General features: G+C 36.1%; 2 protein-coding genes across 3 annotated transcripts; one reads left to right on the top strand and one right to left on the bottom strand.

The window, feature by feature from the left end:
- Window positions 1–649: 649 nt before the first annotated feature.
- Window positions 650–6,714, top strand: LOC118059198 (probable E3 ubiquitin ligase SUD1). Of its 2 annotated transcripts, none has more exons than XM_035072055.2 (9): window positions 650–1,104; window positions 1,555–2,247; window positions 2,728–3,495; window positions 3,597–3,808; window positions 3,913–4,272; window positions 4,994–5,151; window positions 5,240–5,403; window positions 5,480–5,626; window positions 6,007–6,714. In XM_035072055.2, exons 1-9 carry the CDS (start codon window positions 781–783, stop codon window positions 6,502–6,504), a joined length of 3,324 nt encoding a protein of 1,107 aa, XP_034927946.1. In that variant the 5' UTR covers window positions 650–780; the 3' UTR covers window positions 6,505–6,714. The 2 variants fall into 2 exon arrangements, with proteins under 2 accessions (XP_034927946.1, XP_034927945.1); XM_035072054.2 differs by having other exon boundaries at window positions 651–1,104; window positions 4,991–5,151.
- Window positions 6,715–7,815: 1,101 nt separating this feature from the next.
- Window positions 7,816–11,880, bottom strand: LOC118059197 (polyadenylate-binding protein 8). The gene is made up of 9 exons (XM_035072053.2): window positions 11,344–11,880; window positions 10,844–10,962; window positions 10,069–10,725; window positions 9,909–9,986; window positions 9,747–9,836; window positions 9,440–9,574; window positions 9,112–9,285; window positions 8,833–9,036; window positions 7,816–8,250 (listed from the first exon to the last, which is right to left on the bottom strand). The coding sequence occupies exons 1-9, from the start codon at window positions 11,576–11,578 to the stop codon at window positions 8,011–8,013; spliced, it is 1,932 nt and encodes a 643-aa protein (XP_034927944.1). The 5' UTR covers window positions 11,579–11,880; the 3' UTR covers window positions 7,816–8,010.
- Window positions 11,881–14,902: the final 3,022 nt, after the last annotated feature.

Raw genomic sequence — 14,902 nt, 5'->3', positions numbered from 1 at the left:
CACTGGACTGATAGTTAAATTATAAATGAGGGCTAGTTTGAGGTTTGGCCAGGGTTCATGAATGAGGTTTCTAGGGTTTATTTAATAGGAATTATTTTTTAAAGTATTTTTTTTAATGTATATTAAAATAATATATATATATATATATATATAATTTTTAAAAAAATTATTTTTAATATTAGTATAAAAAATAATTTAAAAAATATAATTTTTTTTTAACTTTTTTAAAAATCAATTTTATGAGAAATATAATTTTAATCGCATTTTCAAATAAGATCTTAAAGCATAATTTTTGTATTTAAAAATATTTTAAAAAAATTTAAATGTTTTTTTAAATTAAATTTATATATTTTGAATAGTTATTAGATTGTATATTAATATTAAAAATAAATTTTAAAAAATAAAAAAATAATAATATTTTTTAAGAATGTTTTAAATAAAAAATAACCACCCATTCGACAGATTTTTTATGAGCTGCAGAGTTTAAAACTCACAGGTGAATTTTTTACACCTCCACGTAATCTACTTGTCCCTATCGAACCGACCACCTCGTTATCCTCACTAAATCCACCAGGACACAACCGTAATAAAACCCACAAACCAAGGACAAACGCGTCAAAACACTAGATCCGCGTTGCAATTCCTCCTTTTCCAATAAAATCTCCAGAAAAACAAACTCCGAATACTCTCTTCAATCTCAACTCGCGCCATCAACTCATTGAGCCAACACCGTTCCTGTTTCGCCTGTCAATTCCGTACCTAAAAGCCTTTCCCTTCCCCATGGAGATCGACTCCGCGGTGGAACAACCACCACCACAACAGCCGATCACCTCCGCAACAGCCACCGACGGCGTAAACCAGACGCAGTCTCCATCGGGTTCGATGGGGAAAGAGGAGAGTGACGGAGTAAAGACGGTGTCGTTGTTGTCGGCGGCGAGGTTCGATGACGAGGAGGAGGAGGAGGATGTTTGCAGGATCTGTAGAAATCCAGGAGATGCGGAGAATCCGTTACGGTATCCTTGCGCGTGTAGTGGAAGTATTAAGTTTGTTCATCAGGACTGTCTCCTTCAGTGGCTTAATCATAGTAATGCTCGCCAATGCGAGGTTTCTCTCTCTTGCTATATTGTTTCGTGTGTTTGATTTGTTAATTAGGGGTTTTGTGAGATATTAATTGAAATGTTGAAAGATTGATTGGAAGAGGTTTAATTAGGATTTGGATATTGTTTACTTAATTCAATTTGGTGAAATTAGGGTTTAATTAGTGTCTTCATAAGGAAAAAACCCAAGTTTTGTTTCCTTTTGGCTTTAATTTATGAAGTGTTTCAATTAGGTTGTTGATTGCGGATTGTCATGAGGTTTGTACCGGATATGCTTTTAGGCTCACAGGAATTTTAATTTTAAGAAAACTGGTTAATTGCATGATTTTTTTGGGCAGTGGGTTAAACGCATGATTTAAGGCGCTATCTCTAGTCTTTTTTGTCAAATAGGGAATGAAATGCATTTCCTTTCTAATGATTTTCTTTTTACTAATCGCTTTCTTCATGTGTTTTGTAGGTTTGCAAACATCCCTTTTCTTTCTCTCCTGTTTATGCTGAGAATGCCCCAGCTAGGCTTCCTTTTCAGGAGTTTGTAGTAGGGATGACAATGAAGACTTGTCATGTTCTACAATTTTTTTTGCGTCTTAGTTTTGTGCTTTCAGTTTGGCTTCTAATTATACCCTTTATTACATTTTGGATATGGCGCTTGGCTTTTGTGAGGAGTTTAGGTGAAGCCCAAAGATTATTCTTAAGTCACATCTCCACTACTGTTATTCTTACTGATTGTCTGCATGGGTTCCTGCTTTCTGCGAGTATTGTTTTCATTTTTCTTGGCGCCACTTCTCTAAGAGATTACTTCAGGCATTTAAGAGAGCTTGGGGGACATGATGCTGAGAGAGAAGATGAAGGAGACAGAAACGGTGCCCGTGCTGCAAGACGACCACCAGGACAGGCTAATAGAAATGTTGCTGGTGAGGTAAATGCTGAAGATGCTGGTGGAGCACAAGGAATTGCTGGGGCTGGTCAAATTATCCGAAGGAATGCAGAGAATGTTGCTGCTCGATGGGAGATGCAGGCAGCCCGTCTCGAGGCCCATGTTGAACAGATGTTTGATGGTTTAGATGATGCTGATGGTGCAGAGGATGTGCCCTTTGATGAGCTCGTTGGCATGCAGGGTCCTGTTTTTCATTTAGTTGAAAATGCATTTACTGTAAGTTCAGATCTATATCATATAGTATGGTGTTATTCTAAGCATCTTCCACCAAGTACTTTACTCAATAACATTTTAATCATTTTCATTTGAATTATATGTTTTGGTTACGATGCTATGCTCTTTTCTCCCTCTCCTTTGTGAATGTCGGGCATAGGTTTAACCCAAATGGAAACTGATTTGAGGACAAGGAATTAGTATACTGGTTCACTTTCTACTTTACCCTGTTTTAGTCAGTCCAATACCAGCTTTTTTAAGGGAGTGCTGTAAAAAAAAAAGAGGAGATATTTTGCAATTGACACAATCTTTTTCCCTTTTGTCCAACTCTTTCTGCTTTCCTTTGTGTCTTGCAACTAATTTGAAGAGTTATTCACTCTGCGATGCTGTTCAGTCCATAAAGACAAAAGAATAGGTTGAATAAAATGGAGCCTCTATTTTCCATGTTGGTTAGTTTTTCATTTTGGTTTTATACATCGGCAGGTTTTGGCTAGCAATATGATATTCCTCGGTGTTGTAATCTTTGTGCCATTTTCTTTGGGACGGATTATCCTGTACTACATATCATGGCTTTTCTCTTCTGCAAGTGTTCCTGTGCTGTCAACAGTTATGCCACTTACAGATACTGCTCTCTCCTTAGCAAATATCACCTTGAAGAATGCATTAACTGCTGTTGCAAATTTGACATCTGAAGGTGAAGATGGTGGAGTTCTTGGTCAGGTTGCAGACATGTTGAATGTAAATGCCAGTGGACTAAATGAAGTCTCAAATAACATAAGCAGTCCACTTTCTGCAGATCTCTTAAAAGGGGCAAGTGTTGGCACGTCACGGCTTTCTGATGTCACGACTCTTGCTATTGGATACATGTTTATATTCTCTCTAGTCGTCTTCTATCTTGGTGGTGTTGCTTTAATTCGGTACACTAAGGGTGAACCTTTGACCATGGGGAGGTTTTACGGTATTGCTTCTATAGCAGAGACAATTCCATCCCTCTTCAGGCAGTTCTTGGCAGCAACGAGACATTTGATGACCATGATTAAGGTTGCCTTCCTTCTAGTTATTGAACTCGGGGTGTTCCCTTTGATGTGTGGATGGTGGCTGGATATTTGTACGATAAGAATGTTTGGAAAGTCTATGGCTCATAGAGTTCAGTTCTTCTCAATTTCTCCTTTAGCAAGCTCGTTAGTTCATTGGGTTGTAGGAATTGTTTACATGCTACAAATCAGCATCTTCGTGAGCCTTCTTCGTGGGGTATTCTTCTCAGTCATCTTATCATAATTCAGATTTGAATAGCTGATCATGTGGTTCAATTGTGTTGATAATCTTTTTTGCTTCTTCATTGCTCTTTGCAGGTTTTGCGCCATGGTGTTTTGTATTTTCTTCGAGATCCAGCAGATCCTAACTACAACCCGTTCCGTGATCTAATTGATGATCCTGTGCACAAGCATGCTCGCAGAGTTTTATTGTCTGTTGCAGTTTATGGAAGTCTAATTGTGATGCTTGTATTCTTACCTGTTAAACTTGCTATGAGAATGGCACCTTCCATTTTTCCACTGGACATTTCGTAAGAAGAAATCCGTTCTTTATGGGCACCACTGTTCATGTCTACAGTTACCACACTTGTTTATTACTTTTATTTGCTAACATCTAAATGCACATTTATTTCAGGGTATCCGACCCGTTTACTGAAATTCCAGCTGACATGCTTCTCTTTCAAATCTGCATCCCATTTGCCATTGAGCATTTTAAGTTGCGGACCACAATCAAGTCCCTCCTCCGCTACTGGTTTACAGCTGTAGGCTGGGCACTTGGCTTAACAGATTTCTTACTGCCTGGAGCTGAGGACAATGGTGGTCAAGACAATGGAAATGTGGAGCAAGGAAGGCAGGATAGACTACAGGCTGCACAACAAGGTGGACAAGACAGGGCCTTAGTGGCTCTTGCAGCTGCAGATGACCAAAACAGTTCCACTCTTGCAGCCGGAACTTCTGCAGAGGAGGATGAGATTGATGAGCAATCTGATTCAGAGTAAGCACAATGTGCTACATTGACAGTTTCAGCTGGTTGTATGAATAACATCTTTCTTTGCAGCTTGCTCTCCTTTTGGACACCTTTATTACCTGCATCTTATTATTTTTAAAAACGGTTTATCATCTCCAGTAGCTTGCTAGTTATGCTCGTTCTATAATATATATATATATATATATATATATATATATATATATATTTCCCTTTTACCTGTACATTATCCATTACCCTTCTGATTTCTATTTTTCTGATAGCAAAAGAATTGGAAGTTATTCTACTCTTTCATAAGGCTACCTCTATGACATCTACTGGCAGTACATCTGTGTGCCATTATTCCATCACCCCGTGACATTGCTGCTATCTTATAGATCAATGTTTGTTCTAAAAATCTTAAATGCAAGGGCAGAAAGAGCCTTTATCTTTAGGTCTTCAGAATATTTTCATGATATCCTTGTGTTCTGCTGTGTGGCATTCCATGGATATCTTATGATTTTATGATGGATTATGTTATTATATTATGCATTGTTTTACTCTTTAATCCTCTAGTGCCTATTGGTATTGCAATTCTGTGCACCATCAACTGCCAAGACTTTCTATTAACGATGCATTATTTATCACTTTAATACTTTTACCATCGTTTATTTGTTGTTGCACTTAATTATGGTCACTGGGACAAGCTGCATTTCTTGCTTCCTGATATTGCACTTTCATCTTTTAGCAGGTACAGCTTTGTTCTACGGATTGTCCTCTTGCTGGTGGTGGCATGGATGACTCTACTTATGTTCAACTCCACGTTGATAGTTGTTCCAATATCACTTGGGCGTGCTCTTTTCAATGCCATTCCTCTTCTGCCAATAACTCATGGCATCAAGTGCAATGGTAATTGATTGAATTTGCTTAGCTGTCCTTTTGCACCATGCATTTGGATGAGAACGCTGATTTTTTCTTGTTCTATTTCTTTATTCAGATCTATATGCTTTTGTAATTGGAAGTTACGTCATTTGGACTGCTTTAGCTGGAGCAAGATACTCAATTGAGCAAATTAGAACAAAGAGGGCAACAGTTTTGTTTAGCCAAATCTGGAAGTGGTGCAGCATTGTTCTCAAGAGCTCGGCTCTATTGTCAATATGGGTATGTTATGGTTTATGTTTCTCATATACAGGAACTCTTTGACTCTCAACACTTAAAATTGCTTTTTGTTGTCCAGATTTTTGTTATTCCAGTATTGATTGGGCTGCTATTCGAGCTTTTGGTAATTGTGCCTATGCGGGTGCCTGTAGATGAAAGCCCTGTTTTCCTTCTATATCAGGATTGGGCATTAGGGCTCATCTTTCTCAAGATATGGACTCGGCTGGTGAGTTATCAAATTGTGCAGTCCCTCTTAAATATTGGGGATTAGCAAAATGCTTATTTCGTTCATCCCTATTCTGCTGCATGCTACCATAATTTCCATACAGTGACATGTAATAAATACACTGATGATTTATCCGAGCATCGCCTTACTGCCATTAAGATTGTAGAGCGAAAGGTGGGTAGTATCATGGTTGGTTGGGATCGTGACAGTAGTGGTATCAAAATGATTTCTGTTTCATATATTATGTGGGAACCTTCTCTTTTTCTAAAAAGATAGAAGGTTTTGATTTGAATGTGATATGTAGATATCCAAGTTATGAACTGAAAAAGAATCTTTGAAGGAGTTCTCTTTTCTCAGCATTGAATCTTGTGCTTGAACAGGTAATGTTGGACCAGATGATGCCGCTGGTGGATGAAAGTTGGAGAATAAAATTCGAAAGGGTGAGAGAAGATGGTTTCTCAAGGCTGCAAGGCCTTTGGGTACTGCAGGAGATTGTTTTCCCAATAATAATGAAGCTGCTAACAGCCTTGTGTGTACCTTATGTCTTGTCAAGAGGAGTATTTCCTGTTCTCGGGTACCCATTAGCAGTGAACTCAGCGGTGTACCGATTTGCATGGCTGGGATGCCTCTGCTTCAGCCTGCTGTGCTTTTGTGCCAAGAGATTTCATGTCTGGTTCACCAACCTTCACAATTCCATTCGCGATGATCGCTATCTCATTGGTCGCAGGCTTCATAACTATGGAGAGTATACAGAGAAGCGGCAGAATGAGGCAGGGACTTCCTCAGAAGCACAGATTTCAAATTCTCAGGGCACGGGTTTGATTGGAGAAGTTGAAGTAGGAGGAATAAGATTAAGACGTGCTATTCGAGAGGAATAATTTATGCACTAGTTTGAATGCTGCCGAGGCTGATAACCAGTGGTGGGATCCATAGCCTCGTGATGTCAACAGGATGTGCCATCGGGAGTTTTTCAAAACGTGCTTGTGACTTTAGAGTTGTTTTTGTGCATATTATACATGTCAGATTAGAAATTTAGGAGAGAGAACATCCCAAGTGTTTCATTTCAATGAAATTCTGTTCAACGTGTATACTCGTTTATTTGCTGTATGCAAATGCTTGATGATTGCGGAAAACCCAGTCATCCCTTGTTAAATTCGATGCAACCACGAATTGCTTTCGATCCATATCTCAAAACCGGACCGGCCATTTCATGTCAGCTATCTCTCCAGGGATCTTTTGGTATAAACTTTACTTGATTTCTAAAGCGTGGCAGGATTATGTTCACCTCTGATAATTTCTTTGGAATGAAGAGGGGAAATGGTTGTAACCTGGCTCTGGTAGTGGCTGTCGATCATTACCTAGTTTATTTCATTTTAAAACCGAGCCAGTAATTGCCCTGGAAAAAGCCATTCAACCCGCTGGATGGATAGAGACTTTGTTTTTTTTTTCTTTAAATGTGTTTTTTTTCCTGATTAATCCTTTTCTTTTTTGTATATTTTTTAATTGATTGTTAACTTATTTTAAAGTTAATTATATAAATACTAGAATGTTTTATTTTTTTTAATATGAGATTTTAAGATTTTTAATATATATTAAAAAAAAAAGTTTTTTTTAACGTAAAATTTGAAGCACTTTTATTTATATATATCTTTTAAATTTTAATTATTTTAAAATTTTATTATTTACATTTTAAGTCTATAATATATTTATATAAATTATTTTGTAATTTTGTATATGAAATATTAAAACTTTAAATATATTTTATTTTATGTTTTTGTTTTTTTAAATTGATTTGAATTACCTAAAACAACCCATATAACCCAAAACCCGCCCGCTAGCTGAATCAACCCCCGGGTACCCGCCCACTAGCTGAATCAACCCCGGGTTTCTAACCATGTAAATAACTTCTTAACGGGTACAGGCGCTTTTCTTCTAGCACTCAAAGCTGCATATGATACCTGGGCTCGGGGGTTGATGTAAGAAAAATTACCTAGCCGAAATGTTATTTTTTGGTTATTTTCTAAAATCTCCTTTTTGCAGGATAAGGATGATTTGTTAGCGTGTATGATTGGGAAAGTAAAAATCCTGGGCTTCTCCAGGTACAAAATGGGCCGCCACCAGCCCAGAATACAATTAATCCAGCATGGGCTACATAAGCTGAAACAGGATCATGGCATCATTCGAAGGAATTAAAGCAACGGAAATTTGTCACTCGCATAACAAAAATTAAAGCATAAAACATCCACATAACTTGTGAAAGAAACTCAATAATCAAGCCAAAACCGGTGCCTAAGCTACCAAGCAATCAAAGTCTAAAATGCATCAAAACCATATCTAGAATGGATTTCACATCCGGCATTTCAAAAACCATGCCCAAGCTCTACTTAAGGCCCAAGGTTGTCGTTCAGTGACAATGAAGCTAGTTGATCAGCTGTGCCAGTGGCCTGCTGCTGAACAGTCCTTAGAACCTCCATCGCCTCATTAACCTTTGATTTGAGAGCTTCTGGTGACTCAAGCAAGTGCAGAACCTCAGTCTGATCCATCTCCAGAAGCATGCCTGTCACTTTAGCTGCGGCTTCAGGTTCCAGCTGCTCCACAAGAGGGTACAGATTTTCTCCCAGCATCTAAAGTTATGCAGCAAGTAAAACGTATTCAGATATTCATTTCATGAAATTAAGTATCAATTACGAACAAACAAGTATAAGATGTATTAGGCGACCATGCTCGTTCCACTTCCCTCTTCAGTAGAGGCATTTTTTATAATCCCATTAGGGATTGGGATTGGGATCCTCTCTTGTTCTTTTTGTAAAATTTTGTCATGTTCCTTAAATCTATATTAAATTCAAAATGAATGAAGCATGATTTTAGTGCAAGATAAAATGGCAGCTTCAACTAGTTATTTCTCTCACCTAAATCATTGAATTCAAAACTAATGATGAGATTTAGAGCATGATGGATCATGTTTTCCTAAATTCCCTTAGGGGCATGAATATCCAATCTTTGTTTTTGGTTTGTCAAATAAAAACCCACATACCTCCAGATACTAGAAAAAACAAAGAGTGACCTGTTTTGGGAAGGGAAGTATTAAAATTTCCAAAAAGACCAATGCATCCAGAACAAGTGTCTGAACTTGAAAGCATCAGCCAAGGGGCCTACCCATTTCCTAAATAGAAATGAACAAGCAAAAACATAGGGATAGTGCATACCGTTCTCTGCTGATCTGGAGTAGCATTTGCAAGTGCAGTTGCCAAAGCCCCTATGGGAATTGGCTGGGACAACGCTGCATCACGCATTGGCATACCACCCATGTCATATGGAACAGAAAGCATGCCTCCAGCAACACCAGTCATTGGAACATCAGGCATTCCACGTCCTGGAGGGTAGCGATAGACACGTCCCCTAGGAAGCATCTGTCATTTATACAAAACCATAAGACAAAGGATTCTACCATCTCATTTTATTATTAAGGAGAAGACACTACCAACCTGCTGCTGCATTAGCGGGACTGGCTGCTGGGATTGCTGGCCAGTACCTGCCCGTCGACCACCAGGACGCTGACCTTGCTGCCCCTGCTGAACCATTGGCACAAAGAAATTTGGCATAGGAGCCCCTCCAGGCCTCATACCAGGCACTAGCTGCTGTTGATACCCAAATCCAGGCTGATAAAGGAACAAATCATTACAAAAAACTTTCGAGTGAGAATGCATTTTTTATCAAATTGGCAAGCGGGTACCAACCTAATAGTAAAAGACACAAGCATCCATACAAACAGCTATGCAATCATTTTGAAGCAACATGGGTAGAAAGGATTACCTGGGGTGGTATGATAGCAGGTGGGCCTTGTCCATAGAATATTTGTTGTCCAAGACCGGGACCAGTAGGGGGGTACATTGGCATACGACCAACTGAAGGTGCCATTGCAACTGGTCGCATTTGAGAAAACTGAGCCTGTTTAATAAACAGAAATCTATCATGCACAAACATCAATGAAAAATAACATTACAAGGAACAACATGATAATTCAAAACGATTGGCAATAATCAAAAAGTGAAGATAGCATAGCTGGACATTGACAAAGAACAAAGAAGAATAAAAGATAATGTATGTGAAGAAAACATACCTGCAACCTGGCTCTTCTATCTTCCTTTCTTTGTGCAAGGGCAACATATAGAGGTTTGCTAGCAACCATTTTCCCGTTCATCTCCAATAGCTATCAAAATAACAAAATGATATTAGTGCATAATAGGATACTCATTAATGCACAGAAAAAGTATCAACTTACAGCTCTAGATGCCTCTTCAGGACTTGAGAATGCAACAAACCCTGATCCTCTGCTTATTCCATTCGGGTCTCGCATAACCTGTACATGAAAACATGTTTGTGAACAGGTGACATAACATAGCCAATAGGTGGTAGCTACTCAAAATTCAAAAGTTGCATACCTTGCAAGACGTGATTGTACCATATGGAGAAAAAAGCTCCTTAAGTTTCTCATCACCTATGCTATCATCTAAATTTTTAATGTACAAATTTGCACCCTGAAATTTGTCAGCTGCTTCCTTCATGCTCTGCTCAAACCGTTGTTTTAACTCGACTTCCCTTTCATATTTTTTCTGAGCTTTCCCAACAAACCATTCCTTGTCATCACATTTCTTTCCATTAAGAGCCTCCGCTGCTTTAGCAGCATCATCTGCATTCTCAAAGTTCACAAATCCAAAGCACCTAGACTTTCCATCACCATCCCTCATCACCACAACACTGGTGATAGTTCCAAATTCACCAAAAGCTTTGTTCAAATCCTCCTCGGTTGTCGTTTCAGATAGATTCTTCACAAAAACGTTGTTGAATCTTGTCTTGTCAGAGGCAGTCTCCCTTTCCTGCTTGCGAAGGAAAGGTCCCACATAAACTTGCTTATCATTCAACAGCATGCCATTCAGTTTCTCAATCGCTTTTTGAGCAGCTTCCTCGCTGTCAAACTGCACAAACCCATAGCCTTTTGACTGGCCAGAGGGGTCAGTAGCCACCTTGCAAGAGAGAATGTTCCCAAATACTGAAAATGTGTCATGCAGTGCTTTGTGGTCAATTGCCTTGTCCAGATTCTGTAAAGTAATGCATTCATAAAGTCAGTCAAGAAACAGAACTGGAACTCTCGGAATCCAAAAATTATAAAAATAGCCACGGAAACAAGCAAATTGACTGATAATCCAGTACAAATACCTTAATAAATATATTTCCTGCCCCACTTTTGCGAACACTCGGGTCACGATGGGAATACATAACCCTGATTGGACTTCCATTCAGTGGAGTGAAATTCAGCACTTCCAATGCCCTTGCAGCTGCCAACATGTTCCATAATTACACAAGGAACAGATAGAATTTAACACGAGACATAAAGAAGACATAAAAAATTACTCTTTTCAATTCAAACAACTCAAAATAGTTCCCTGCATGCAAAACATTAAGGGTACCAATGCATTATTCATTATCAAATTCAACCAAGTCTAAATCCTTACAACATATAAAATTCTTCAACAGTCAATTGAAAAACCCTCCCATACACACTGAAGTTTGGAACTTTACATTAAAATATATAAATCACCATAATATCATTCATACCCACAAAACCACTCAGTTATATATAAAATTAACACAATAACCTAACACAAACCAACAATCACCAACTAACCCGAAACTTTAGCAACAAAACAAAAACTAACCATCTTGAGGATTGCTGTAGTTAACATAACCATAACCAAGGGACCTGCGGCTCGTCAGGTCCCTGCAAACCCTGACGGAAACCACTTGACCCACTTGATTAAACAGATCATACAACTGGGAATCAGTCACATTCGCTTCCAAATCACCCACATAAAGCGATGTCGTTACAAAATTTGGGTTATTAGCCCCTCCATTAACATTCTGTGGCTGAGCCGGTACTTGAACCTGTGCCATTTCAGTTTCTCTTTTTTGCTTCTCAAAAAAGTTTCGATTTTTTTCGGGTTTTGATATAACTTCCCTCTCCTCTTTTTATTACGACAATAAAAAAACACACACACCAACTCTTCGATAAAATGTCCTGGAGAGAAGTTTAGATTTTTTTCTTTTTTCTTTTTGCTTTTTTTTTTTATTTTTGTGGAGGAGAGGGAAGGGGGTGGAGGAGGAGAGGATATTGGCCGCCGGATGAGAGAGGTTGTGGCGGGGCGGCGATGATATTGAGAGAGGGTGCAGTGGCGGGGGCTGCAGTAAATAAAGGAAGAGCTCTAGGGGGCTTAAAGGGGATTATATAGAGAGGGTTATGTGAAAACCCTAAGATTGTGTGATGGAGAGATATCAGCCATTGGATTTGATAGTTTGTGGGGTCTAGATTTGAGGTAAAGTGGGTAACTGATAGGATAAGGAGATATTGACGCGCGACGTGAGAGCGCGTGTGGTAGTTGGTGTCTGAAATGAAAGAGTGCTTCAGTTTGAATTTCTTTTTTACCGTAACGGTAAGAAGTGAGAACTAATTGACTGTTCCTACTTCCTAGTTGAAATTAGGGTGCATCTGGAAATAAATTCAAAGAAGGAAGAAAATGGAAAATTCGGAATAAAGATCCTTGACTGCCTTAATAAGTTGTTTGAACTAATAATAATAATAAAGCGGGTGATCATCACCTTTTTATTTTATAAGAAAATAGGAACGTCGGTCATCAATTCGTGCCTGATTTTTTTAATAATCCTTAATTTTTTTATTTTTTATATTTTATTCTAGAATAGAAATATTTTTAAATAAAAATATTTGATTGTGTCATTGTTTTAAAATAAAATTATAGTTTCATGGTAATATTAATCATTACTTTATAAATAATTATATATGAAAAATAACATGTAGAATTTTTAAACAATTTCCTATAGGTATTCAACTAGAATAAAATATATATTTTATTATTCTTTTGCTTTTAATTTTCAATAATTTTATCAATTTTATTATACTTTGTTTTATCATAAAAGCACGTAAAAGTTATCATTCATTAAATTTTTTATTAAAAGTTTCTTTCAAGATCCTAATTTTTGTATAGAAATAAAAAAGGAAATAAATGAATAATTTTTTCATTTTATTGCATGAAATTATCTTTAAATAAAATTATTAAAATGAACATTAAATAATTATCTAATTATTTCATGGTTTTTAAATAAAATTAGAGTTGTTTTATGGTAATATTAACAATTAATTCATGGATAATTACATATAAATCTAATATGCAGAATTTTTTTTTAAAAATGACACGGATATTCAACAACAATAAAAAATTTATTCTATTATTATATATTTTTCACATGATTTTCTCAAATCTACTATTCTCTTATTTGTTTTCATAAATGCATGTAAAAATTATCAATTCATGATTTTTTTAAATTTCTCTTAATTAAGCTTGTTTTTAAGATGAAGATAATTTTTTACTTAAAAAATAATGTTTATAGTAAAAATCGACGTGTTTTCACAGAGATAAAAAAGAAATGCATGAATAATAAAAAAAAAAAAAGTTTATTAAAGAGATATATTTTATTTTTTAATTCAAATCATTTAGACTTTTACAAATATTTATTTTAACTACTTTTAGATTTTATTCCAGAAATTATACTGCTAGTAAGAACCCATGTTGTCATCGAAATTAAAAAAAAACAAAAACGTGAAGAATTTTTGACTGAATGTTTTTTCACAGTTTAAATTATTGTCTTCCTTGCATATATCTATTTTAATTACTATATAGTTAAATGAAAAATATATTTAAACAGAGCAACTCACGGTATCGATCGAGCAAAAAGATCTACTAAACAGCTTGAATGGAGGTCTGCTCGCAGGCAGGTGGTCTGTCGTGATTTTAACTCGTTTCATTTTCGAAATACTTCATAAATCATTCTCGTGTTATATTAACATACATCAACGTGCATATTAACATAACGTCGACGTGGATGCTTACAGGATAATTAGCGAGTCAAAATATTATATTTTTTAAAATTAAATTAAATAGATGTTTAGGCCAGTTTACATGTATTTTAACTAATTTTATAAATTTCTAAAATTAATAACCATATAAATTTTTAATATCTTTAAAGTTTATAAAATTCAAACTAATAATATTTAAAAAAATAAGCACATCCCTCAAAATTAGTCAGATATCATATTGTCATGCTAGCAAGTAACTGGTTACATTTTACAAAATAATTTAAAAATGCCCGACTTAGCCACTAAGAAAGAAAGGGTAGCAAATCTTTTTTAAAAAAAGGGGAGAAAAGAAGAAGAGCTTTCATGGCTGTCAATCCCTTAATCGATCGGTTTCCTCGTGCACAAGTTGATTACACCAAGAGGCACGATCGCTGGATTGTGGCCACCATGGCAGTGGTTTATTTTCATCGGGTATGTACAGTTCCACCCATGAAAGTTATGAGATGTCTTGATATTATTTAAATAAATAATTTGAAATTAATACAAACTATAAAATCAATAGAAGTTGAGCTTTTTTATCAAAACAAATATAATAAAACTCCGGGGAGTTAGCTTATCGAGAAATCCTTGAACATGTTTACCGGGTGATCAGGTTTTGAACAAGTTATTTAGGTTGATATTTAATAAAAAAATTAAAATAATGTTATTTTAATAAAAAAAATTAATAGATTGCAACCAATTTTTTTACCGAGTTGCTGGGTCAACTCGACGGGTCACTCTGAATTTTACCTTTTTTATTTTTTAAAAAACTTGTTATTATTTCAATTCTAAATTAACTGAATTTCAAGTTAACCCGCCAGCTGCATCAGATTTCAAAACTATGATTTTGATACTTTACCCCCTTCTTGTTTGAGTGTTATCGTGAAATAGCACATCTGAATTAATCACGCTCCAGGTGATGTTAGAATTAGCTTATACTCAAGCTACCATGACATTCATATGAGATTTTTTTTTTAGATTTTTCGTTCGAGATTTTAATCAGAAATTTGATAGAAAGCGTAAATATGATATGCTAGTAAAATAGTGTATAAGAGACATCAACGATGGTGGTTAGTATTTTTTAAAAACAAATATTTTTATAGTAATTTTTAGCTTAGTTTTTTCCTTGTGCCATCATAAGACTTCTAGATAGTGTTGATGAAAAAAAAAAAACCTTTTTTTACATATTTATTTTATTGGGAAAATATCCTTGCTTAATTTTTATTTTTATTTTAATTTCAATTTCTTTTATTTTACCTTTTGAGTTATATTAACGACGAGATAAAATATTTAGTTAAAATATTTTTTAA

This window comes from Populus alba, chromosome 9, assembly GCF_005239225.2.
Source record: "Populus alba chromosome 9, ASM523922v2, whole genome shotgun sequence".
Lineage (NCBI taxonomy): Eukaryota > Viridiplantae > Streptophyta > Magnoliopsida > Malpighiales > Salicaceae > Populus > Populus alba.
Note: the sequence above shows the minus strand (reverse complement) of the source record. Positions and strands in the feature narration are given on the sequence as shown.

Coding starts and splice junctions, on each gene's coding strand:
- LOC118059198 (XM_035072054.2), top strand. CDS start 781: ATGGAGATCGACTCCGCGGTGGAACAACCACCACCACAACAGCCGATC. Junction 4,273..4,990: donor GATGAGCAATCTGATTCAGA/GTAAGCACAATG, acceptor TTCATCTTTTAG/CAGGTACAGCTTTGTTCTAC. Junction 5,152..5,239: donor TCATGGCATCAAGTGCAATG/GTAATTGATTGA, acceptor TTCTTTATTCAG/ATCTATATGCTTTTGTAATT.
- LOC118059197 (XM_035072053.2), bottom strand. CDS start 11,578: ATGGCACAGGTTCAAGTACCGGCTCAGCCACAGAATGTTAATGGAGGG. Junction 9,286..9,439: donor CTGCTATCATACCACCCCAG/GTAATCCTTTCT, acceptor TTCCTTTATCAG/CCTGGATTTGGGTATCAACA. Junction 8,251..8,832: donor CTCCAGATCAGCAGAGAACG/GTATGCACTATC, acceptor GCATAACTTTAG/ATGCTGGGAGAAAATCTGTA.